General features: G+C 52.2%; 2 protein-coding genes across 3 annotated transcripts; one reads left to right on the top strand and one right to left on the bottom strand.

The window, feature by feature from the left end:
• Positions 1-401: 401 nt before the first annotated feature.
• On the bottom strand, positions 402-7,815 carry RELL2 (RELT like 2; the record flags this gene model as incomplete). The annotated part of the gene is made up of 6 exons (XM_079542324.1): positions 402-443; positions 2,337-2,817; positions 6,380-6,568; positions 6,680-6,746; positions 6,824-6,889; positions 7,608-7,815. 6 exons carry the CDS (start codon positions 7,813-7,815, stop codon positions 402-404), a joined length of 1,053 nt encoding a protein of 350 aa, XP_079398450.1.
• Positions 7,816-10,204: 2,389 nt separating this feature from the next.
• On the top strand, positions 10,205-22,742 carry HDAC3 (histone deacetylase 3; the record flags this gene model as incomplete). Of its 2 annotated transcripts, none has more annotated exons than XM_079542323.1 (15): positions 10,205-10,259; positions 10,428-10,510; positions 15,111-15,253; positions 16,454-16,535; positions 17,649-17,705; positions 17,794-17,849; positions 20,020-20,153; positions 20,419-20,499; positions 20,591-20,664; positions 20,893-20,957; positions 21,263-21,352; positions 21,481-21,539; positions 21,879-21,958; positions 22,374-22,531; positions 22,673-22,742. In XM_079542323.1, 15 exons carry the CDS (start codon positions 10,205-10,207, stop codon positions 22,740-22,742), a joined length of 1,287 nt encoding a protein of 428 aa, XP_079398449.1. The 2 variants fall into 2 exon arrangements, with proteins under 2 accessions (XP_079398449.1, XP_079398448.1); XM_079542322.1 differs by having other exon boundaries at positions 16,454-16,589.
• Between the last annotated feature and the right edge of the window lie 83 nt (positions 22,743-22,825).

The following is a 22,825-nucleotide window of genomic DNA, read 5'->3' as shown; positions in this document are numbered from 1 at the left end:
TGGGGAGAGTTGGGTAACTATTGCTGATGGGATGAGGTCTGTAATGTCCGTGCGTCGCTCTGGCCATGCCAAGTTGCTCGCCCGGGCTGGGGCTGGGGCCAGCTGCCCCCCACAGCTGAGCCTCCAGCCCTGTGTGGGGCCAAGGGGCCCTGTGCCTGCTGTCAGCCACCAGGGCCAAGAGTGGAGAGGAGCTGTGGGTAGAGAGCAGGAATGGTGCTTGGCTATGGTGCGTCTGGAGCAGCCCCATTCCACCTGCATCTCCTGATCCTGGGTACCCCCCAGAAGAACTATATGGGTTGTCTGCAGACAAAAGCTGGTAGGGTGGGCTGTGACCCACTGCCCATGGCTTCCCCCCTGCCCACCCCTGGATGTGGCCCCAAGACTGGAGATGAACACTCACATCACACAGTGGCTCCTCGGTCGTGCACCACAGCGCTGGGCTCCTATGGAGGGAGGAGAGATGCAGGCATCAAGCAGCCCGTGGCCACAGCAGTGACCCTTCTGGGTGGAGTCAGCACCACTGACTTACAGCCCAGTACCCCATGCCGTGCCAGGCAGCAGCTCACAACCCTCGTGGTGGTCCTGGCAGGGACCCAGGAGATGGGGTAGCTGCTGACTGGTTCCAGGGCTTGGGGGGCAAACATCTCAGGGATGTCCCATCACCATTCTCCCTGGTGGAACAGCCCAAGGGCTGGGTGTGTAGCTGTGCCCAGGGCTATGCATGCTCCTCCTGCCCTATGGTTTATGCCATCCCACAGCTGTAGGGCTGGGGAATGCAACCCCCTTTTTGTCCCCCTTTCCCAGCTCTCCTCAAAGAACCAAAGGGAGAAGTCTGGCATTGCAGAGGAGCAGATGAGCAGAAGGAAATCACCACAACCCCATGTTTGCCCTGCACGAGACCACACAGACCAGAGGGACTGTGGTCGTTGCCACCATGGTGGGCCATCTGAGGAACGAGAACCTGGTGATGTCCCTATAGGAGTCTGGAGAGGGGCTGCAGCCCATCAGCTTTGTTGTTGGGCTGTCCACATTCATGTCCATCCTCCTTCCTCCAGGCAGGCTGCCAGCCCTGGGATAACCCCAGCACTGAAGCACACTATGGCCTTTCTCCAGACCATCTGATTTTCTCATTCTCTGGCTCCTAAGAACCCTGAGGCAGCAGCAGGAAACAAATGCCTCTTGTTGCCTGGGGCACCCACATCTTCACCAGTGCTGTCCTGGAGCTCATTAAAGTTGGGATGATTGGGAAACACCAAGGTGCTCTTCCCCTCCCTGAGCACCAGCCCTCCAGAGTGGGAAAACATCTAGAATGCAAATAGTTGGATTCATTTCCTCCTGGACTTCAGGGCATCTTTCCCTACCTGTGTGTTGCATTGATGAGGTCTGTGCACCAAGACCACCAGCTTGGGGGATGCTAAGCCATGGGCAGAGGCAAAGAAGGCCTCATCAGGGAGACAAAGAACGATGATCCCAATGCAAGTGCCCAAAGAACCAAATCACGAAGGAGACCAACACATCCCTTGCACAAAGGACTGGAAGCAGCAGGGTCTTTGCTGCAAACCAACAACACCCTGCCTTCCCTTGGGAGTGGAAACCAGCAGGGTAGGAACAGTGTCATGATGATTTTGTGTGTCCCAAGGAGAAGCCACATCCGTTTGGACCATGCCCTGGCCAGCAGTTGGTATTGCTGAGAAGGGCTCAGAGGGTGGAACAAGACCATCCCTCTGCCCTGCTGGCACATATATTAACAAAGGGGTGGAAATATGCAGTCAGGGAAGGGGGTGGGAACAGGGTGAGCAGGACTGAGGAGGTCTCATGCCACATCCAGCTCCTCTACAGTCTCTACAGTAGGAGTCACCCCACAAGCTTGGGCTGGAGAAGAGGAAGCTCGAGGGAGACCTTGCTGTGGTGTTTCTACAAAGAAAGGGGCTCATAAAAAAAAGTGGAGAAAGGCTTTGTACCAGGGCCAGCAGTGACAGGATAAGGAAAAAGAGTTTCAAACTGAAAAGGTTTAGACTAGATGCAAAGAAATTTGTCACTATTAGGGTGGTGAGATGCTGGAAGAGGCTGCCTGGGGAAGTTGTAGATGCCCCATCATGGGAAGTGCTCAAAGTTGGGTTAGACAGGGTTTTGAGCAATCTGATCTGATGTCTCTGCCCAGGCAGAGGGTGAACCCAGTGACCTTTAAATGTCCCTTCCAACCCCAAACATTCTGCCATTGCATGTTTGGCAGCACCCACGCACCCTGGGACCTCAGTTGGACGCCATGCCATGGTCCCTAAGCCCCTCCAACTCAGGAGACCACACAGGGACAAGAAGAAGGAGAAGGAACCCACCTGCTGCCCCATGTTCTCTGCTCCGGGCTGCCTTCTGCCGCTGTCTTCTCTCCCCATCTCATCCGGCACTTCGTGTAGGCTCAGGCTCCCGTGAATATCCGACACCTCATCTGCTGACCCCAGTCCGGCCTCCTCCTGCCCCAGCTGACCTGGGATGCTGGGACTCGACCCTCCCAGAACCCGGCGGCTCAGCAGCCTCCGCTGCCGACTGGTGCTCCCAGGAGAGCTGCCCACTGCAGTGCCAGGCACTGGGGTGCCAGTGCGGCTCTGCTCTGTGCCCTTGCCACCCTGTGTCCCCTCCTGCACAGCCCCATTCTCCAGGCTACCCGTGGGGACAGTCCCATTGTGAGCCTGCTCTCGTTGGAACCGCTCACTGCTGTGCTCCAGCTCCTCCGTGCTTGGCTCCTTGCTGCCGTCAGGCTGGGCGCCGTCCTGCTGCTCATGGAAAGCCGGCTTCTTCCCGATGTGCGTGACACGGAACCTGCAGTAGGGTGACCAGGTCAGAAGCTCTTCTCTTCCTTCTTGCACTGTTTCCTTCCCACTGTTATTTCCAGCTTCTCTTTAGTTGGGAGCCTCTCTCTTTCTCTGTTGTTGGAGGATCTCCACCCCTCAGACTCCTTCAACACCACTGATACCCCTCCCAGCCTTGCCCTGTTGACCTGATCTCCTATTTCCCTCATTTTTTGAAGAAAGTGCACCCAGTGCTGCAGAGAGAAAGAGAAAAAGCCCAACCCAGATGTTGACTGGTGCAGACCTGAGTGGTCTGTCCTCCCCACGGTGGGATGGGGATGGGTCTCTGTTCTATGAAATGCCCTGAGATGCAGCTTGACCAAAACAGGGCTTAAGGAGGGACTCAAAAGTGTGGATTTGGGGGATGTGCAATAAGTGGGCTGAGCCCAGGGAGGAAGGGATGCTCTGAACAATGAGGATGCCACCAACCACAGAGATGGTACTGACCATGAGGACACTACTGACCGTGAAGACTTCACCAACTGTGAGGACACTACTGACCATAAGGACACTACTGACCGTAAGGACGCTACCAACCATGGGGATGCTACCAACCATGAGGACATTGCACCTGGTGGCTGACCACTGTTCAGGAAGCAAAAGCCAGAAATCTCAGCAGGCAGAGGGAAGACAAGGTTTTGCAGGATGATCTGCATTTAATTAGAGGAGTCAGAAGCCAATAGGAACTGCTTGACTAAAAGCCACCAAAGCACACTGTGCACAGTCCTCTGGGACAATGGATGGTGTCTAGGTGTCACCAAGCCTCTACCGTGCACTAGGAACAGCTCAGAGCTCCAGGACAGGAAGGAGAGCAACCACAAAGTTGGCCTGACACCCATAATGGGTGAGTCCATAATTGGAGGTGATTGTAATGTTGTGGCTGGGGAGAAGGGAGAAGCTAGGGAGCTACCACAACCTTGGAATGTGGGAGGGGTATTGCATAGGCAAAGTGTAAGAGTCTAAAGTGAGCTGGTTGTGATTTGCGCTCCGATTCTGCTTCGTAAGCATTATGAGCTCTTGCTGGCCCAGCAGACAGGAAATCTGCAGAGTGAGTGGGAGTCCAGTGGCCAAGGAACATTGGATTCATCAGAGGGACATGACGCCCCACAGCCACACTCACTGCACGAGTCACACGTGGAGCAACCACAGAAGGACCGGGCTCTGCTGAGCTCAACTGTGAGTCAGCCAGAGAAAATGCAAGTTTAGCTCAAGCACTGCTCAAAGAAACGTAAGACCTACAAGTTAAGAGAATGGCCATCCCAAAAAGAGAAGCTGAGAACACAGGTCCATGCACCAGATGAGATGTCCGAGGTGAAGCAGCAAAGACCAGCTCCAGACTGAGTGGTCCCAGAGGTGGAACAAGGATGGATTGGTCAGCAAGTGGATGTGAGTGAGGGATGGGATGTCAGAAAGATGTTCAGGATCATAGCTCTTACATTCTCTTCAAACACCGGGGAGCTCCAGACAGAGACAGAGCAGATCCTAAGCAGATCGTAAGAGCACTGAGCATCCAAAATGATAAGTTTATGTCTATAGGGTAGACACGACAGGGTCCTCAGCATCACAGCTAGAAATGGTGCTCATAACCAAAAAGTGAAGAAGATACATCCTGAGAACTGCTAGGTAAAACAGCATCAGATGGACCTTCCATCCAGAGACTTGGAGATGAAGAAGCTGCACAGTGATACAAGACCAACAAATGTTCCATCGGGCAAGGAGAGCCTGGGAGGAGGCACGAATGACAACACCATTTCTTCGTTATGTCTTTGAGCAATGTCAGCCTGAAAGAGCCACGAAAGGACTCTGAGAAGCTGGAGGGGACTCAAGAGATAACGTAAGAAACCTTTAGATCATGAGGCAGGAGTGCTTTGGCTGTCTGCCTAGGCAGCATGGCTGGGACACTTGGTTCAATAGGACACAGCATGCTGCAGCTGAGCAAACCCGGGATGAGAGCTCTGTGGGTCGTGGATGAGCTCTGCCATTCATTTATGGGGCTGCCCAGCAGCGTGGTAGAGAGATGGCAAAGATGAAAGGTTTAGGGAGAACCCTAAGAAAGATGGCAAATTATTCAATAATATGAAAGTACAGCACACATAGCCCTGATTACTCAGAATTACAGGATTGTTTAGGTGGGAAAGGCCTTCAGGAGGTCTCCAGTCCTTCCTGTCCCTTCATAACTGGGCCAGTTCCCACCCTCATTCCTGTTGCTCAGGGCCTTCTCCAGGCAGGTTTTGGAAGCCTCCCTGAACATCCATCTCCCTGCTCCTACAGTCCCTGTCCCAGGATGAAATATTTTCTTTTCATGCTCCATCCAGTGTTTCTCTTGTTGCAACTTCTGGCTGTTGCCTCCTGCCCTTCCAATGTGCATCTCCAGTAAGAGACCAGCTCCGTTTTCGCTTCAACTCCTCCCACCCCTTTGAGTTTTAGGGAGCAATTAAATCCCCCCAGAGACCTCTCCAGGCCAAACAAACCCCATCCTCTCAGCAGCTCTTCGTGGGCCACATGCTCCAGCCCTGCACGGCTGCGGTAGAACTACGCTAACCCTGCAGTCGGACCTCATACCAAGGAGATTCAGGAAGTGGGAACTTAAAATGTAACCTTGGAAACATCTTATGTGACATGAAAACCTAACAAGGATAAGGGGAGAACGTCAGAATGTGAGGAAAGGTGCAGTTAGGGACAGAGATCAGCTTCTTCATGCACTCAGAGGTGAGTGAGAAGAGCATGGATGAAGGACATGGAGGAGAGATGGAGCTGGGCTCTGGCCAGGGAATGAGATTAGCCATGAATATGCGACTGTACAGAGGTCTTGTTTACCAGACACCAGTCCCAAAACCCAGGCCAGCTGGCAGCAAGGGCACCAGCTCCCCTTAAAGCCCCCAGTTCCCTTCCCTTCTGTCTCTGATGGTAGAAAGCCCACAACCCTGGTGCCCAGTCTGGCTGAACGTCATCAGAACACTTCTGCTGGGGAATGGGGCAGCCTGGGCAGGGTCACAGATTGCATCAGTTACTCACAGCGCAGAGACCACAGGTAGCTCAGGAAGTCCCTTGAGGTGAGAACAGATAGGGACTGGGAGACTATTTGTGGGATTTGTCAGTGCACTCCCCTATTCTTACCTTCCTCCCACACTATCTAATTATCATCATTATTGCAGGCGAAGACTTGGGGCAGAATAGCCATTCTTTCATTCTGGTGGGAGTTACTTGCAACAGGAACCTGCTGTCCCCCCTCTCCATGAGATCCCTACCACCTGCCGCACAGGAAGGCTGCCCCCTACCCTGCTGTAGGCTCAGAAGGGACGTGGGTTTGGTGCTGCTCTGCTCTGAGCCAGCGGGACAACCCCAGCCTGAGTCACCAAAGGGAGGAGGAGGGAGGAAACCCACGTGTCGCAGCCACACACCACGGGAATTTCGAGGTGTGAGAGGACCCAACAGCAGGGCCAACCCAGGACATGAGATGGGGAAGAGCATGAGGCAAGTGGACAAGTGGGACAGAAAAGACTTTGTGGAGCAATGCTCCGTCTGAGCAATACCTGCCCACTGAGAAGACAGTGGTCTCTCCGGGGTGCATCCGGCCTTTGCCATCCTTGGACCGGCCCTGGCGGTGCAGTGGGTGCCTCCTCCTTTTGCTGCAGTGGATGCAGGGGGCTTGCGTGGAGCCCAGGTGCACTGTATGGTGGTGAGGGGGGCCTCCATCCTGGCTGTTACGGTGGGGACAAAGGCTGCAAGAGGAAAAGGACATGACAGGTCAAATCCTCAGCACCAAGGTGACACACGACATTTTCTTCTCCCTGACTCTAGAAGAGCCACAAGCTGGAATAGGTTTCCCTCACCTGGGCATTGGCACTGCTATGTCCCCGTCATTGTCCCCCAGCATCTCCTTGAGGGCTTCTGCGTTTGCTGAAGAGAGAGGAAAAAGGGATTGTGTCAGCCAAAGCAGCCAGCAAGGCTGTGAGCCAGCCCAAGGAAACACTCACCTTCATTCTGGATGATGCATCTCACGATCTTCTCCACGGTGTCCTCATTCAGCTCCTCCTCTTCATCTGAAAGGAGAAATTATGGCGCCTGAGGGGTGGGATTGGGCCAACCTTACAGCTCCTGGTTGCAGGGTGCTACAGGGCTAAAGGGTAAGGGTAAGGCTAAGGGTAAATGGGACAAGTTCACATACAAGAAAACCAAGGAGGGCTTGTTAAATACATAGAAACAATCTCCAATGGAGGAATGGAGGAAGTCCCAGAGTTATGGTGTTTGAAGCTTAAAAGAGCACACTGGGGAAATGTGGCTGGATGTCTGCCCTGTTTTGGAAACCATCCCCAGCACCCATCACAACAGGCCTTTGGCCATTTTGGTGACAGGAGCCCTGGCTGGGAGACCTTAGCCCAGCCTGCAGGGTTGGCTTTTCCTATGAGCAGGTTCAAGCTGGTGGGGAGTTGCCCTGCGGAGCACAGTCAGGGGCTGCTGCCATGCTCCTAGAAGCCCAAAGAGACTTTCCCAAGGTCGTGGCATCTCCAGCAATCAAAATCAGCCTGGAAACTTCAGATACCATCCATGTGCAGCCAAGTCAAGCAGCTTACTGGGACCAAGCTCTGCCTTGCACACACACTCAATGCTCTCTGTGATAGGGACAGCCCCACAGCAGCAGGGCCGAGCTCCCTGCCCCGTCACACCATGCATCTTCCAGCCAGCCCAACTCACACCCAAAGGCTGTGGTTGAGGAGTCCCAAAGGGCAGCAGCAGAGCCCCCCACGCCCCTGTACTCACTGGCCTGGAGTTCTGCCAGCACGTCCTTATTATCTGGGTCAAGCTCATCCCGGAACGTCCTGCACCGGTAGCCCTTCTTCTTCAGGACATGGCAGATGAGGAACCCTACCAGCCCCATGATGAAGAAGACCAAAACAAGGAGGAAGACCATGTACAGGCTGTGCTGGGAGTCGGACTCCCCATCTTCGCTGCTGCTCTGGTCGGACATGCGGATCTAGGAGAAGGGGGAAGGTGGCTTGGAGACCCCCACCAGGCTGCCTGCATCTCCTCCTCCTCTTCTCCCTCAGTCCCCCCCATGCTGCCTCCAGGCCCTGTTGGGTCAGACCCGGCCCCCAGCTGGGGATGAGATGAAGGCACAGCCCTGCCATGGCCGGCTCAGCTCTGTTTCCCAAGGACACACCACAGCCACCAAAGCATCCCAAGGGCAGCAGGAGCAGCGGGAACTGCCGCGTTCCCCCTCCCCCCCGCGTACAGCAGCCCAAGGGCACCAACCCCCCAGCACCACTTCGCAAAGCCCCTCGCCCTCTCTCCCCTCGCCCCCCTCCCCCCCGCTTCGCGACTCACGGCGGGCGGAGGACCGAGCGACCGCCAGCTCCCGCATCCTCCCCGCAACCCCCGGAGCCGCTTCGCTCCTCCGCCGCCCGCCTTCCCATCCCCATCCGCGGTGCGGTGCGTGGCTGCGGCGGTACCTGGGCCTGCGGTGCTCCGCAGCGCTGTCCCCGTCACCTTCACCTGCCTCCTAGCAACCCCGCATCCCCGCGGCTCTGGACCGCCGCGAGCATCCTCCGTTGTCCCGGCTTCCTCGGGAAGGAACCCGGCGGCTTCTGCCTGCCGAGGCGGCCGCTGCCAACCCGCTCGTCCTCAGCCTGAGATCTCCGGAACGCCCGCGGTGGGGGATGGCTTCAGGCAGGCTCAGAGAAACGCTGCTGGCAGCTGCAGCGCGGGGCAAGCGGCGGCAGCGGGTGCTGGCACGCTGCTCCCTGCCCCAGCACCCCCCTTCCCGGGCAGTTTTTGGAGCAGTGAAGAAGAGCCGGCTGGAAAGTGTCTGAGCACAGAGCGAGGTGCATTTACCTGCAATGGTTAGAAGCATTGCAAAGGAGCCCCTGTGGATCCAGCAGCCCATGTCAGCACAAACAGTTCTCCCTTCTTTCCCAAAATGTCTGAGCTGTTCAACATTTCAGTGCCACAACCTCCCTCTCTGTCCTCAGCCTGGGAAGTTTCACCCCAATCTTTTCTGCTGCAAATGACACCTCTGTATCCCGCACCCAAAAGCCACCCAACGCTCTTGTGAGCCCTGCTGACACCAGTCCCATCCCACCACCACCGCTGAGCTTCCTCGTGCAGCTGAGCCCTTGAGAACAGGTGCAGGCAGGTGATCCACAGCCCTTAGCTGTGCCACCACCAGAGCTCCCTTCCGCATCCAGAAGTGGCCATCAGAGCCCTGGCAGTAGCTGCAAGGAGCCACAGACCCTCCTGCATCCTATGACTTGAGGAGGTCATCAAGTCATCAGTGCCACCCTTCTGTCTGCTGTCCCAGGATGGAATGGAGGCACATCAGCATGGCAACGGGGGGACAATGGGCACAAAGCCAGGATGGCTGCATGAGAGGGCACCTGATCTCAGCCCAACACACTGCAACAGCATATAGCATGGCACAGAGTGGGACATTAAAAGTGTTTTACATCTTGCTTCTTCTAAGGGCACACTGCAGGTCTCGGGTTCTCCTGAGATGTAGGGTGAGGCTGATTCCCATCTGTTCTCAAGCCCCCGCTGTCCTTCACAATAAATCCCTTTCTGCTCCCTGGTGTTTCCGCCCACCCAATGCATTTCTGCATAGCAGTCCAAACGGGGGGTGCAACCAGTCCTGATCACGCCACCCCCTTTCCCAGGGGAACCCTGCATGGAAAGAGCTGGAAGCAGGTAAGGAGCAGGCAAGGAGTGGGCTCTGCTCCTGCCAGGCACATCACAGGGGTATCCCATCCCATAGAGTTCCTCCACCCATCCTTCTTTCCTTCTGTCAGTATGGGGCAGTACTGGGGCATGGCGTGGTGGCTCTGGCCCCAGCATCCCCCTGGATCAGCATCCCCAAAGAGCCCCAAACCTGTGTCCTTATCCCCACGGGGATACATCCCTGTGTCCTCATGCCCAAGGAGCTACATCTCCATGGAGCCCCAGCCCCATGTCTCCAACCCCACGGAGCTCCATCGCTGTGGATGTGCACCGCAACGGGCTCCATCCATGCAGAACTCCATTCCAGCGGATCTGCATCCCCATGGGGCTGCATCCTGCATCCTTGCTTGGTCCATTCAGAAGTCCTGGAGGCTTCGGGCTCCCTTGTGACACTGCTGGCAGTTCTGCTCCAAACATCGCCACGGTTAACGTGAGCGCAGCTGCAGGCACGCTGTCTGCGAAGTGGGCGGTGCTTTAGCAACGCCCCGCCCCCGTTTCGCTCAAGCTCCGCCTCCATCCCGCTCAAGCCTCGCCCCTTACCGGCCACTTCTCGCGAGATCTAACGCGCAGCCAAGCGCCGACGGGCGGTGCGGTCGCGAAGTGATGACGTAGAAGGGGCGCGGGGCGGCGGTGGCGGCCTGTTCGCCATGGCGAAGACCGTGGCCTATTTCTACGACCCGGACGTCGGCAATTTCCACTACGGTGCGGGGCTGGGGTCGGGCCGGGTGGGGATCGGGCTGATTTGGCCCCGCTCCCGGCTCGGGGTCGGGGCTGCAGAGCGGTACCGGCCCGCGGGAACGGCCTGTGCTGCACTCGGGCCTAATCCTGCTCCGTGCCGCCCCTGACCGCCTGTGGTTTCCTTCCTTCCAGGAGCCGGGCACCCCATGAAGCCGCACCGTCTGGCGCTCACCCACAGCCTGGTGCTGCACTACGGCCTCTACAAGAAGATGATCGTGAGCATCGCTCCCCGGGGGAGGGCGGGTGGGCGGGCTGTGGGGCCTCCACACGCGGAGCTGAGCTGCTGACCCCGGTTCCCAGCTGTCAATGCAGAGGCTTGGGCTGCGTTGCTGAGTTCTCTGTTAGAAAGTTCATTTGGCCTTTCTCGTGGCCTTCGGCTCCATACTGGGCCCAGCAGGTAGCACTGCTCACAGGTGTGGCTGTGGCATCTTTAGGGTCTGCTGAGCCCCCAGCGCCCGCCTGAGCACTGAGGCCATGGCAGCACTGCTGGCTGTTAGTGCTGAGCTGAGCTGGCGCTGGAGGAGTGACAGTGGATGTGAAACCTCTGTGCCTGGAGCTGCCTTTGGCAGAATCCAGCAATCAGTGTGGGCTGGGTGTTATCATACACTGATAAAAAGAAGCCCTCTGGAGGCTGATGGGTCCATCTCAGTGCCTGAATGGAGTTCATTCATCCTATCTCATACTTTATATGTGTCTTTGACATCCTTGCTCCCCAGCCAATTCACTCAACGTAGTTACTGGTGTTACTATTGGGAAAGATGTTTGTTTTTTTTTTTTTTCCTGAATGCTGAACTGTGTAATCCTGTTAAAACATAGTCATCGTTTAGTGATGATCAAAAAGGAAGCTGATGTTTTCTTATGTTTCGAGTATGAGAGGAATGGAATCTCACCACAAATGTGTGGTACCTGTGTGGTGAAATACGTTGTTTCACTTGGCATAAGGGGCACTGAGCTCAGCCCCTTTCCTGTGAATCCCTGCTCGCTTTGCTGTCTTTTCCTCTAGAAGAGAGCAAAGAAAGCTCTGCAGTACAGGGTGTGATGTCTCACAGTACGAGAGCAAGGCAGGAGTGCTGAGAAGCGTGTGGCTGCTTGATGCTTCTGAGATGGCTGCTGCACTGAGATGCTGCCCCACTGCATTGGGGCTGCTTCCTTTGTTCTTGGCTAGCTTCTTGGCACCTCAGTTCTGAGGGATCGTATCTGAACTGTTTTGGCTGCTGAGGGATTAGATTGCTGTGCCAAGTGGCGCAGTTCCAGGTCACGGTGTCTGATTCACAACCCAGGTCTGGCTGCTCCTTGTTGTCCCCAGAGCCCGTCATCTGCTTCACGTGCCCTGGGGAAAAGCTGCTCCCCAGGAGGCTGCTGCAGCTCCACGCCTTTCTGGCTGTGTGTTTGTGCCTGTATGCATGTTTACTTGCTTGTGTCCATGTACGTAACAGGGTTTCCTCTTGTGGGTGTTACCTCTTTAAAAGGAAGAGCACTTCTGTCACAGGCATCATCACACATAGCACAGAAGTGGTAGACCATTGCTTGAAGGTGCAGGGATGCTGCTGCCGTCTCTTCCTCTGTGTGCTCACACATGCCATCTGTATTCCTTTGCCACTTTGCAGTCAGGCCATTCTCCCTGTGAAACTCCAAACCAGCAACTTCCCTGTAACTGGTGTCTGAACTCAGTGACCAGGAGGTTATGCTGATGCAAGGGCACATTCCTGTGACAGCTTTGTGCAAACAGCAGTCACTCCAGCCAGGCCAGGCACCTCCACACTGCTGACAGCTCCCCAGTCTTCCTCTTCCCCAGCATTTACTGCACTTTCAAGGATCTGCTGGGTATTTGGTTGTGATAGCAGAGAAAGCCTGTCCTCAAAGGGCATTTGTTCAAGCACTCAGGAGTCAGGTGATGCTAAAAGCAGAGTTGTGCTTTTGTGAGCACGAGAGAGCAGTAACATTGATGCTGGCACACGGTGTTTGCACTGTTTGAGAAGGCAAGACAAGGTGCAATACTCTTGCAGGCATGGTAGCAAAATGTGAGCAGACAAGTTAATGCAAGCAGGAAAACTGCTTGCTCACAGCTGCTTTAAACATGCCACACAACTTTGTCGTTATCTCTTAGTGCTCTGTGAGTGCCTGGCATTTGGCTTGGGCTCAAGTTCAAGCTGTTCCACTGCCAGAGCACTTTGTGGTGGGAGACCTGGGGATTGAGTGGGAGGAAATAGAAAATGAGCTGTACCAAAATGAACACACAGCATCAATTTTTAAAAGGAGATGCTAAAATGGACGGGTGGAACTGCTCCTTGATGCAGTATCTGAAATTAATTCAGTATGCTGAAGTATTTAAAAAGCTCCCTTGTGCATTCAGCATTGCTCCTGCAGTTTGGTGCTCAGGAACATCGCATCCTTTAGATTTGTCAGCTGCCACTGTAGGAGCTTTTGCAGGTGTGGTTATCAGCAGGTGCTGAGAGTTGAGCCCTCTGCAGGGTCTGCCCTCACGCTGGTGCATGATGGCTGCTTTGGCCAGTCGCTGGGAAGCCAATCCCTGCTTGGCATGGTGATGGGATGCAGGCTGTAGGGGCTGTTCTGACCCCTTTGCTATCAGCTCTCTCTTCCCAGTGGAGCTCCTGGTCCTTGCCACCCACCCTGCCATTCATGTTTTTCCTTTCCTTTCATTCTCTTGTCCCCATCTCCTGCCCCAGCAGAGCCTGCTCTTTTTTCTCCTCCCAGCCTCTGAGGCTTTTTCTCTGCCTGCTTTGCCTTCTTCTTCTCTGCTCAGGTGCATCTGCACCCTTTTATCGTATTACTTTCTCCTGTCTTGCCTGCATACAGGCAGTTAAAACTGTTGAGACAGCAGGAAGAAGTTGCCCCACTCCTGCTGTGCTCCTGGGGAAGCTCTGGCTGGGGTGTCTCACAGAGCACCGAATCTTCACAGAGTTTAGCATTCAGATTTTTGACTGCAGACGTATGGAGTAGTTTCTCTTGAGTTGGGAATTCTCCTACAGAAAGAGCAAAAAGCACATTCAGACCAGGCACCAAATGTTAAACCCATGCCTGTGTGAGGCAGTAGGCAGGGCTGAGTGTTTCACTGTTTTTAGCCCTGAAACTGGTGGTGGTTTTTTGAGGGGGGAGGTGAGGGTTACACTTTCCTCAAGAAGCTGAAACTGCAGAGGAAACTTCATCCTGACTGGCAGAGCTCTGAGCACATAAAAGCTGGGGATTATTGGCCGACTGTGACTACAAAAGGCCCTGTTAACTTTGTGCTGTGGTTGCATCATTACCTGCCTTCCTCACCACCTCCAAACAAGAGGCTGCTATTTTCTCAAGGTAGCTGAAGTCAGGTTTACTTCCTGACGTTTTTTCCAGCTTATTTGTGGCTGTGGTGGGCAAATCTTTAAGGCTCAGCATTGCACAAAGGGGGAGAATTATCTGGCTGCTCATGTTCTCTGCTTTTCTGCTGCGTCTTCCTGCTGCCTTTCCTGTGCTGCATCTGGAAGCTGCTGGATCCCGTGGGAACCGATGGAACTCGGTCACTCAGCAAAAGCAGGAGAGTTTTGTGCTGAGCTGGCTGAGCAAGGGGCTGAGTGCCAGGCGTGCTCAGGGAGGTGCCTGGGGCTGTGGCTGCAGCGGGTGAAGGGCAAGAGGAGGGGGAAGGAGTCAGCTTTCCCTTTTTCCCAGCTGTGAGTAGGTCTGGAAGCTTTTGGTTTTGTTGTTGTTTTTCCATCCCTCCTTTCTGCTCCAGGTCCCCTCTGTGTCTTTGTCCAAGAACATCTCTTGAGTGTCCCTTCTTTTCTGTGACATTGTGGTCTTGAGTTACTCACTCATCAGGCTTCCTGATAGACCTTGCTGGGTCCGGCCCCACTTTCACCCCTGCCTGCCAGTCCCACTCTCTTGGCTCTAGCTATCCCAAGCAGCAGAGCCCCACATTGACAGGGAAAGCACCGTGCCACATGCTGAGCAGCACAGTGAAGGAGATACCACATTTGTTAGGCTGTATTTTACCTCTATTTTACATATCAGAGGTCCTGCCTGGCCCAGGGAAGGCATGCTGTGGGAGCTGCCTCAGCACATTCTCCCTCTGGAGATGAGCTCACGCTTCCTATGTGTTTTGTTTTTTAATCTTCCAATTATTTTATAAAGCGTGTGCTTTAATTAAGACAAGTTCTGAAACACGAAAGATTCTCTCTTACTGGTTTCAGTGTAGCTTCGGTTTCCCCTTTTTGGGTACGTGGAGTTGATTTTTAACTTCCTGTTTATTGAGGTATGCGTGTTAAGTGCCAAACTGGCAAATGTGTGTTGTCAGGAGAACTTCAGTTCAAATCCATCCAGCCCCATGACTGTTTTTAGCTGACTTTCCAAAGGAAACAAAGCTTATGCAAACGTTCCATCTGCCTAAGAGCCTTCTCCAAATTAACTTCTGAACTTACCAGCCCTGTAAACAGCTCTGATGGAGGGATGGAAACCTCCTCGACATCAAGGTGTTGTGACTGGTGAGGCAGCAGTGCTCCCATGAGGACAGAGCTGAGGTTTGGATTCAGCTGTCACTTTTTGCTGGCTTGCTGTCTGTCCAAACAAGGGGTGGGGGGGGGGTAGTGGTGGAAAGAAGGGATCAGAGAGCATATGGGAGAAGCTGTAGTTATTACGAAGGGCAGGAGATGGCTAGAAGATAGGAGTCAGTTGGGAAACAGGCTTTGTGCAGCAATTTGTTGCGTGTCAATGCATGTGAACATCAGGACCACTTCTAGATACACTTTGTGCAGCTCCTTTGTCAGCCTGAGGTTTCTTACGGTCAAAGCAAACACAGGATGTGATCTTGTCTTTCTCTTGAAGGTTTTCAAGCCATACCAGGCGTCGCAGCATGACATGTGCAGGTTCCACTCCGAGGACTACATAGACTTCCTGCAGAGAGTGAGTCCCAACAACATGCAGGGCTTCACCAAGAGCCTCAATGCCTTCAACGTGGGTGATGACTGGTGAGTGCCCTGCGCCTCCTGTGGACGTGGAGGCAGAAAGGCTGCTCTTATGTGCACTGCTTGTGTCTGGAGGACTGTGCAGTGTGTACTGGTTCTTATTTTTGAAGCAGAATGGGGTGCATGCCCCTCATAGCAGAGTATTAAACCGCCTCGATTCCTTCCCCTTCTCTTCAGATCTTATCATCCTCCTTTTTAGATCTGTATTTACATCATAAGCTCATTGCATTAGAGGCTGTACCTCCACTTGTTCTTGCAGAACCTCCAGTTCTTCTTTAAAAAAAAATAAAATAGTATTTTCAATAGTTGCCTATCATTTTGGCTACCTTAATAAGTGCATGTTAAGTGCAGGGTAGCTCTGAGAGCCTGATTTTTCAGGTGGAACCGAGGAGAGTTTAATGCTTCTGTCTTCACATGAGAGCTTGTTAAGAATATTCAATTCCAGTCTTTCACATTTGTGAGAGACAAACCTTGACAGGAGTGTGTGGAAGGGCTCTGTGTGACTGAGGAAGGACACAGCATGCCTTGTCTGAGGAAAGTAAGGGCTGTCAGAGAATAAGGTTGTTCTTCTGTATTCTTTGGAAGGGAAATCTGTAAGTCCTAGCACGAGAGGAGTTACATTAGATAGAGAACACTGTTATCCCAATAAGGTATTGGGGTCATAGCCAGGTTTTTACTATTTAGGCTGGAAATCAGAAGGCTGTTCTGTAACATTACTCTGATCAGAATACAGGAGGAAAACGAAAGTCTGTAAGTTACTATTTGTGCATGGATGACACTTGGGATGTCTGTGTGCCACTAAGTCACAAGCATCACACCACATCCTCTGTTCCTTTACTCTCCTAGAGATCCTGGTGCCTGTATTGGCTCTGCACGGTGGGTTTGATCCTGCCTCAGCTCTGCCCCAAGAGCTGCACTCACATCCAATTGCAGTATATTGCATCCTGTGCTGTGTGCTGGGCAGTGGAGTGGGAAGGATCTTCCCAATGCTGATACAGGGAGATGGCATGGGGGAGACCTGTCCTCCTTCCCCTGAGTCACATCCCAGCTCTGGACACACATCAGCAGGGCTGCAGGACAGATGCTGTCGTGTGATGTGGGCAGAGGAGAGCTTTCAGGACTGGCTTTGCTCAGAAGTGTAGAGAAATGAGAAGATGTTCTTTGTTTGAATCATGACTTCTTTTTTCTTTTTCTCTTTCTCAGCCCGGTGTTTCCAGGGCTGTTTGAGTTTTGCTCTCGTTACACTGGGGCCTCCCTGCAGGGAGCAACGCAGCTGAACAACAAGGTAACTGAGCTTGGGCTTATCTCTGAAGCGCTGGTAGAAGACAACTGGCTATCAGTTCAAGGATATGAATGTGCTTAGTATAATAATGTGGCATCCTCTGCTTTGTGGCAGTGTAAATTCTTCCCACTGTAAGAATGTGAAGGTTAAGACTATTCCTACGTCATTACAGTGACAAAATTATAGACAATGTAAGTTGGAAAAGACTTGTGAGACAACAACAACACAGGTATACCACTGATGTGCATCCCTAAGCACCTCATCCACAAGTCTTTTCAGTGCCTCTAGGGATGGACACCACCACCTCCCTGGGCAACCTGCTCCCATAGCTGACCACTCTTTCTGTGAACAAACTCTTCTTGATACCAATCTAAACCTCCCCTAGTGCAACTTGAGGCTGTTACCTCACATCCTATCGTTTGTCACCTGAGAAAAGAGACTGCTATCTCCTTGCTGCATCCTCTTTTCAGGTAGCTGTGTAGGGTGATGAGGTCTGTCCCAAACATCCTCTTCTCCAAGCTGAACTGCCCCAGCTCCTTCAGCTGTTCCTCGTATGCCTTCAGAACCAGTTATTTAGCTGTTCAATCCAGAGAGAGTCACAGCTTGCTTATAGTGCACATAGTAAAGCCAGAAGTGCTATCAGCACTGTAGAACCATAAGCCTGTAGGAACTCACCTGCTGAGAGATCTCCGGAATGCTGCTAGGTCTCTGCTATGGAAATGCATTAAATGGGGCCACTCAGTATGTCTGAAGAAGAGGGAGGATAACAAAGCTTCAGAGGTGTGGATCTTTCAGAGAGAGAATGCTTTTGGGAAAGGTCTAATGAGCATAACAGGCAAACACAGGAAAAAGCTACATGTGCCAAGTGTTCTGCCTGGTGCTGGATGGATAGCTGGTCTTTTCTAAATCTCAAGGGGGATGTAAAGCACACAGCTAATCTGCTGCTTGGTCTAATGAGCAGGACAGAGCTTTGGAAAGGCCTCTGTGGGTGAAGCAATGGGCAGAGGGGTGTTTGTGGGCCACAGTGCTGGGCTGGCCAAAGTCCCTTCTGACAAAACAGATGCAAGGTTGTTGTAACCGTATTGTCACGTTAGACTAACTTATCTTTCCTTCCAGATCTGTGATATTGCAATAAACTGGGCAGGGGGCCTACATCATGCCAAGAAGTTTGAGGTAACGAGGTGTACCTGCATCTTTCTTTCTTTTTGCACCTGTTGTTCTCTGTTGATTCTAACACTGTCTGCTTTTCTCTGTGTGGCAGGCTTCTGGATTCTGTTACGTCAACGACATAGTGATTGGCATCCTGGAGCTGCTCAAGTAAGGACGTGGGGCAAGTGCACTGCTGCATGGCTGGTGTGTGACTTCCCTCTCTGGGCTGAATCTCTCTCCCTCATCTCTGTGGTGGCATTTCCTTTCTGGAGTCCAAGAAGGGCTCAGTGGCTTGGCCTGAGCTCTTCTTTACACGCAAGGAGTCTGAAGAATTGGGATGTCTGACTGCAGCTTTGTTACCCTGCTGCCTAAGCAAGGTGGAGAGGTTCAGTTCTGTTTCTCCTCATCCATCTGTGAAATAGCCATTTCAGGGTCTCCTGGCTCGCTGCCTTTTTGCTTCAGTGAGCCTTTTGTAGGTAAATGCAGCATGTGGCTCACTGGAGAGTTGAATGGCTTGCATCTTTCTTGATTTGCTTGACTGGATTAAGAGCAGGACTTGGGTAACACAAACAATTAAAGGATGCTTGCTTTGAATAGAAAAGAGTTTATTGTTTTTCTTCAGAAAACAAAAAGTAAAATCAGAATGGAAGGAAAAGAGAAATACCTGACATTTCTTGGATTAGTCAGTGCTGTATTTTTTTTGTACTCTCAGGTGCCCTGCAATCAGTATTTAGTGACAAGCAAGATGTTGCAGGATTAAACCAAAAAAAAAAAAAAGGGTTTGAGGATTCTGGTTGGTTGACCAGAAAATAGTTATATGACTGATGGCAGGCTCGCTTGCTTGCAAAGTCAGACTTATGGGACATCCTGGGGTTTCTTTATACCTCCTTCCTCTCTATCGGCCTTCTCTATGTTGAGTTTGGGACCTCAGGTCTTTACTGTTGCATCTGTGCCCACCTGTTTCCTTGTCTCACGTGAGTCCTGTTTGCTAGAGGTTTCAATTACTCCTCGTGGGAGACAACATTGTGTCCTTATTCTTTTGTTCCATGCTTTGGAAAAAGTCCTTGCCTCCCTTTACACAAAGGCTGTGTCTGCGCAGCCCCTTCTTCTCTTTGCTGACGTTTGCCTACAGGATTAAAAAAGCAGGGCAGTTTTATGACTGGTTGTGTCTCTGGGAGGCTGAGTCGAGGTGCTGTTCTGCTGATCAGCGTGGCTCAGTGCCATCAACCAGCACCATTAGGGTCACTGCAGGCACACTTAAGGCTCTGCTTCCAGCAGGCAGATGATGTGAGCCACACGTTCCTCCTCTCTGCTTCTTGTGTTAGCTTGTTTTTTCAGGTCCCTCCTGCTAGAGTTTTGGCATGCATGCCGGATCCCCTGCTCTGTGGGGACTGACCAGATGCAGCATTTCCTTTAGAAAAGTTGTGGGAGTTCTCTGCAGCTGGGCATGCAGTCCTTGAGCTGACAGCAGGCTCAGTGCCACATCTCCAGCACTTAGCAGTAGCAGTGCTGTCACCTGCACGTCAGCTTTGACCATTACACCGGAGTGTTTACTTCCAGTGATCTCCTATTCCTCCTCCTCTGTCTTTGTGAACCAGCAGGCTGGTAAATGTCGTGCCTGAAATGCCTGTTGGAGTGGCTGTGCCAAAGGGAGTCCAGTTACCCTTATTTTCCTTTCTATACCTGAACGTGCATTCTGACTCACGCTGTGCTCAGTGCTTCCCCCACCCCTGTTGTCATTAATCAGCCTCTCACCATCCTCACAATGTTTCCTCGAGGATGCTGCTTGTCCTGAGGGGCTGACAGCACTCTGCCCTGATTTCCACAGCAGTGGGAGCAAGGCAGGCCCTGCAGCCCAGCCTGGTGGCTTTGGTAATGGCCAGCTTGCCCACAGTGCTGCCAGTGCTCTGGCATGAGGAGGCAGTGAGCATTCCTTGGCTAGCTTACCATTTATTTCCAGATACATTTAAAAATTCTTGGAGTTCTTAAAGCCTAACTAACTCAGGTTGTCTGAGTGGGGAGGAGGGGAAACACAACAGGCAGCTCTCTAACTCTTGTGGTTAAAATCAGTTTCTTTTTCTGTGGTTTCAAAAGTATTTCTGGCCCTGCCTGAAAACATTTTGTTCTATGATCTCTTTCTGGGCTCAGCAGAAGAAAATGCTTTAGTGGGGTGGGTGCTGAAGTTGAAGCTGTGTATAAATGTGGCATATCAGAAGCTATTTGTTATGAGATAGATGAAATCTTCTGGTGGGTGGGCATTTTCATTGCACTGAGGCATATGTGGGGCCATTTAGTGTATAGCAACCAATAATGCTGCTTTTTCTCCTGTCTCTGGTAGATACCACCCTCGTGTTCTGTACATTGACATTGATATCCATCATGGAGATGGTGTGCAGGAAGCTTTCTACTTGACAGACCGTGTGATGACCGTGTCCTTTCATAAATATGGGAACTATTTTTTTCCTGGTACAGGTATGTAGCTTCCTTGGCAACGTGAACTTGGCCTTGTTTCAGAGTCCTTCAGAAGTGCTGCTGGAGTTTAGGGGTCTAAAATGATTAGATTAGAACGACAGGAGGAAATGATGGAAGAAAGGAGATGGAGAAGCAGCTAGAGAGGAACAGAGCTGTAATTCTTTGTAGTAAACAGGGTTGTAGCTGGGTTAACAGACCAGATCTGGCCTTCTGGCTCCTGTGAAGTCTTAGGGCTGTTGTGGCTCTTCTGTCTTTCCTTGGCCAGGGGACATGTATGAAGTTGGTGCAGAGAGTGGCCGTTATTACTGTCTCAACGTGCCTCTACGAGATGGTATCGATGACCAAAGTAAGCAGGTGGCCCTTGCCCTTCTCCCTTGCCCAAATGTTCACTGGTCCTTTTCTCCAGAGCCATGACAAACTTGTTTTTCTCCCCAAAGGTTACAAACACCTCTTCCAACCAGTCATTAACCAGGTGGTAGATTACTATCAGCCCACCTGCATCGTATTGCAGGTAAGGAAACAGGCCTTGGTGCGCATGTACATTCTTGTCAGAGGCTGTAGCTTGAAGGGCCATTTCTCAAATGCCTTATGGGAGGTCAGGGTTGGTGTGACCCATCTGAACTGCTAGGTGAAGTCCCCTTTGCTGAATAAAGCTGGCAGAGGGGTAGGGATGCCAGTGTGTGTCTGGAAATCAATGGCTATCTAGCCAAAACTCAATTGTTCTTTTTCTCTTCCCCAGTGCGGTGCGGATTCTCTGGGTTGTGACCGTTTGGGCTGCTTTAACCTCAGTATAAGAGGACATGGGTAAGCACAGCAGGGCTGGAACACAGCAGAACAACTGCAGACGGTCCTGTGTTGCGAGACTTGAGCTTTCAGCCTTCCAGCTGCACCAGCTTCACTTGTTTTTAAACTGTTGTGTGACAGAGGCTCTCAGAATGGGACTCTGTGGAAAAGCAGCAGTTTGCAGAGCAGCACGTGGTTCAGGAGGAGCCCTGAGCCCCGTGTTTGTCACACCAGCCGTGGTAGTGGATGAGCACACAGTGGGATTTCAAGCACGTGGATGCGTGCTGCAGGTAGCAGCGTTGATGCTGGTTCTTTGGGGTTTCTAGGGAGTGCGTGGAGTACGTCAAGAGTTTCAACATCCCCTTGCTGGTGCTGGGAGGAGGCGGCTACACAGTCCGCAACGTGGCACGGTGCTGGTGAGTCTTATGGGTTTGCTGTGTATCTGATGAGGCATTTGCTCTGGGCTTTGTCCCCCACGAGCACCCTGTAGCTTGGTCTGCACTGAGCTCATTTGAGTCTGTGTTGTTTTGTCCTTTCTTTTCAGGACTTACGAAACGTCGTTGCTTGTAGATGAAGCAATTAGCGAAGAGCTCCCATATAGTGGTAAGTTCAGGTTCCCTTGTTTTCCTTACTAGTTGAGCTAAAGCACTTGTATCAGCTGAAGATTTAGCACTTAATTCTGTGTCGACTAGGGCCAAAGAAACAGCACTTCCTGACCCTAGTCCTGATCCCCTTCCATCTCCCCTTCGTAGGCTTACCTGATGCAGTAAGGATGCGTCTGCTCAGCATTTTAATTTGGATCACTTGGGGTGGCTTGAGCATTACTTCTGCTGACTCTCTTGGTTACCTCTAGCATGGTGGGAGGGTGAGCCCTGCTTCCCTGCAGAGCTGTGCATCTGCTGACTGGCTCCCTTGCCCTTGTGCTTTAACTCTTGCTCACAGAGTACTTTGAATACTTCGCTCCAGATTTCACTCTTCATCCTGATGTCAGCACGAGGATTGAAAATCAGAACTCCAGGCAGGTGAGTGCCTTGCATGCCTTACAGCAGTGTCCAGGTGTGAAGCCCCAAAAACCCTGTGGTTGATGCCCTGTCCTGCAAAACCAGATGGAGCCCAGGCAAGGAATTATTGTGGCGGCAGAAAGCTGATAGAGCGAATGCAGGCTTTTCTCTGGGACGTCAGAAAGTCTCAAAGGGTCTGTAATATTTGCAAACTCTGCTGGATTGTCTTACTGTTCTCTGAGAGCCAGAGCCTCAGGGATTGAATTAACTTTCCCATCTCTTCTGCTCTGCTAAATGGCTTTCTGCACGAAGGCATTTCTCACGGCCAGCACACAGGCGATGCAGGCAGGCAGTAGTGCTGACCATCGTGGCTCTGAGCAAAGCATCAGATCTCTTGGTGATGATCCCTCTCTGTTTGTTGTTTCTTTCTGAACAGTACTTGGATCAGATCAGACAGACAATATTTGAGAATCTGAAGATGTTGAACCATGCTCCCAGCGTGCAGATCCACGACGTCCCTTCTGACTTGCTGAGCTACGATCGCACAGACGAACCTGATCCAGAGGAAAGAGGCTCTGAGGAAAACTACAGCAGGTACAGCTCTAATGTTCTGGTGAGATGAACTTTCCTTTCTGTCCCTGCAGGATCCCTCTCTCTGTAAATATGTGGTCTCCTCATAGGCATCTTCTGATCTTGTAGGCATTTGTCTCTGATAGTGTCTTTTTTCCCCCCCAGGCCTGAAGCTGCCAACGAGTTTTATGATGGTGACCACGATAATGACAAAGAGAGCGACGTTGAGATCTGAGGAATCTGATGGACTCTCTGGAGATCTGGGACTCTGGACCATGGGGGGGTTCCCGTGTTGGACACTGGTGCAGTTAATTGGCT

Source organism: Tetrao urogallus, assembly GCF_951394365.1.
Source record: "Tetrao urogallus genome assembly, chromosome: 14".
Lineage (NCBI taxonomy): Eukaryota > Metazoa > Chordata > Aves > Galliformes > Phasianidae > Tetrao > Tetrao urogallus.
The sequence above is the reverse complement of the archived record's forward strand: the minus strand, read 5'-3'. Positions and strand labels throughout refer to the sequence as shown.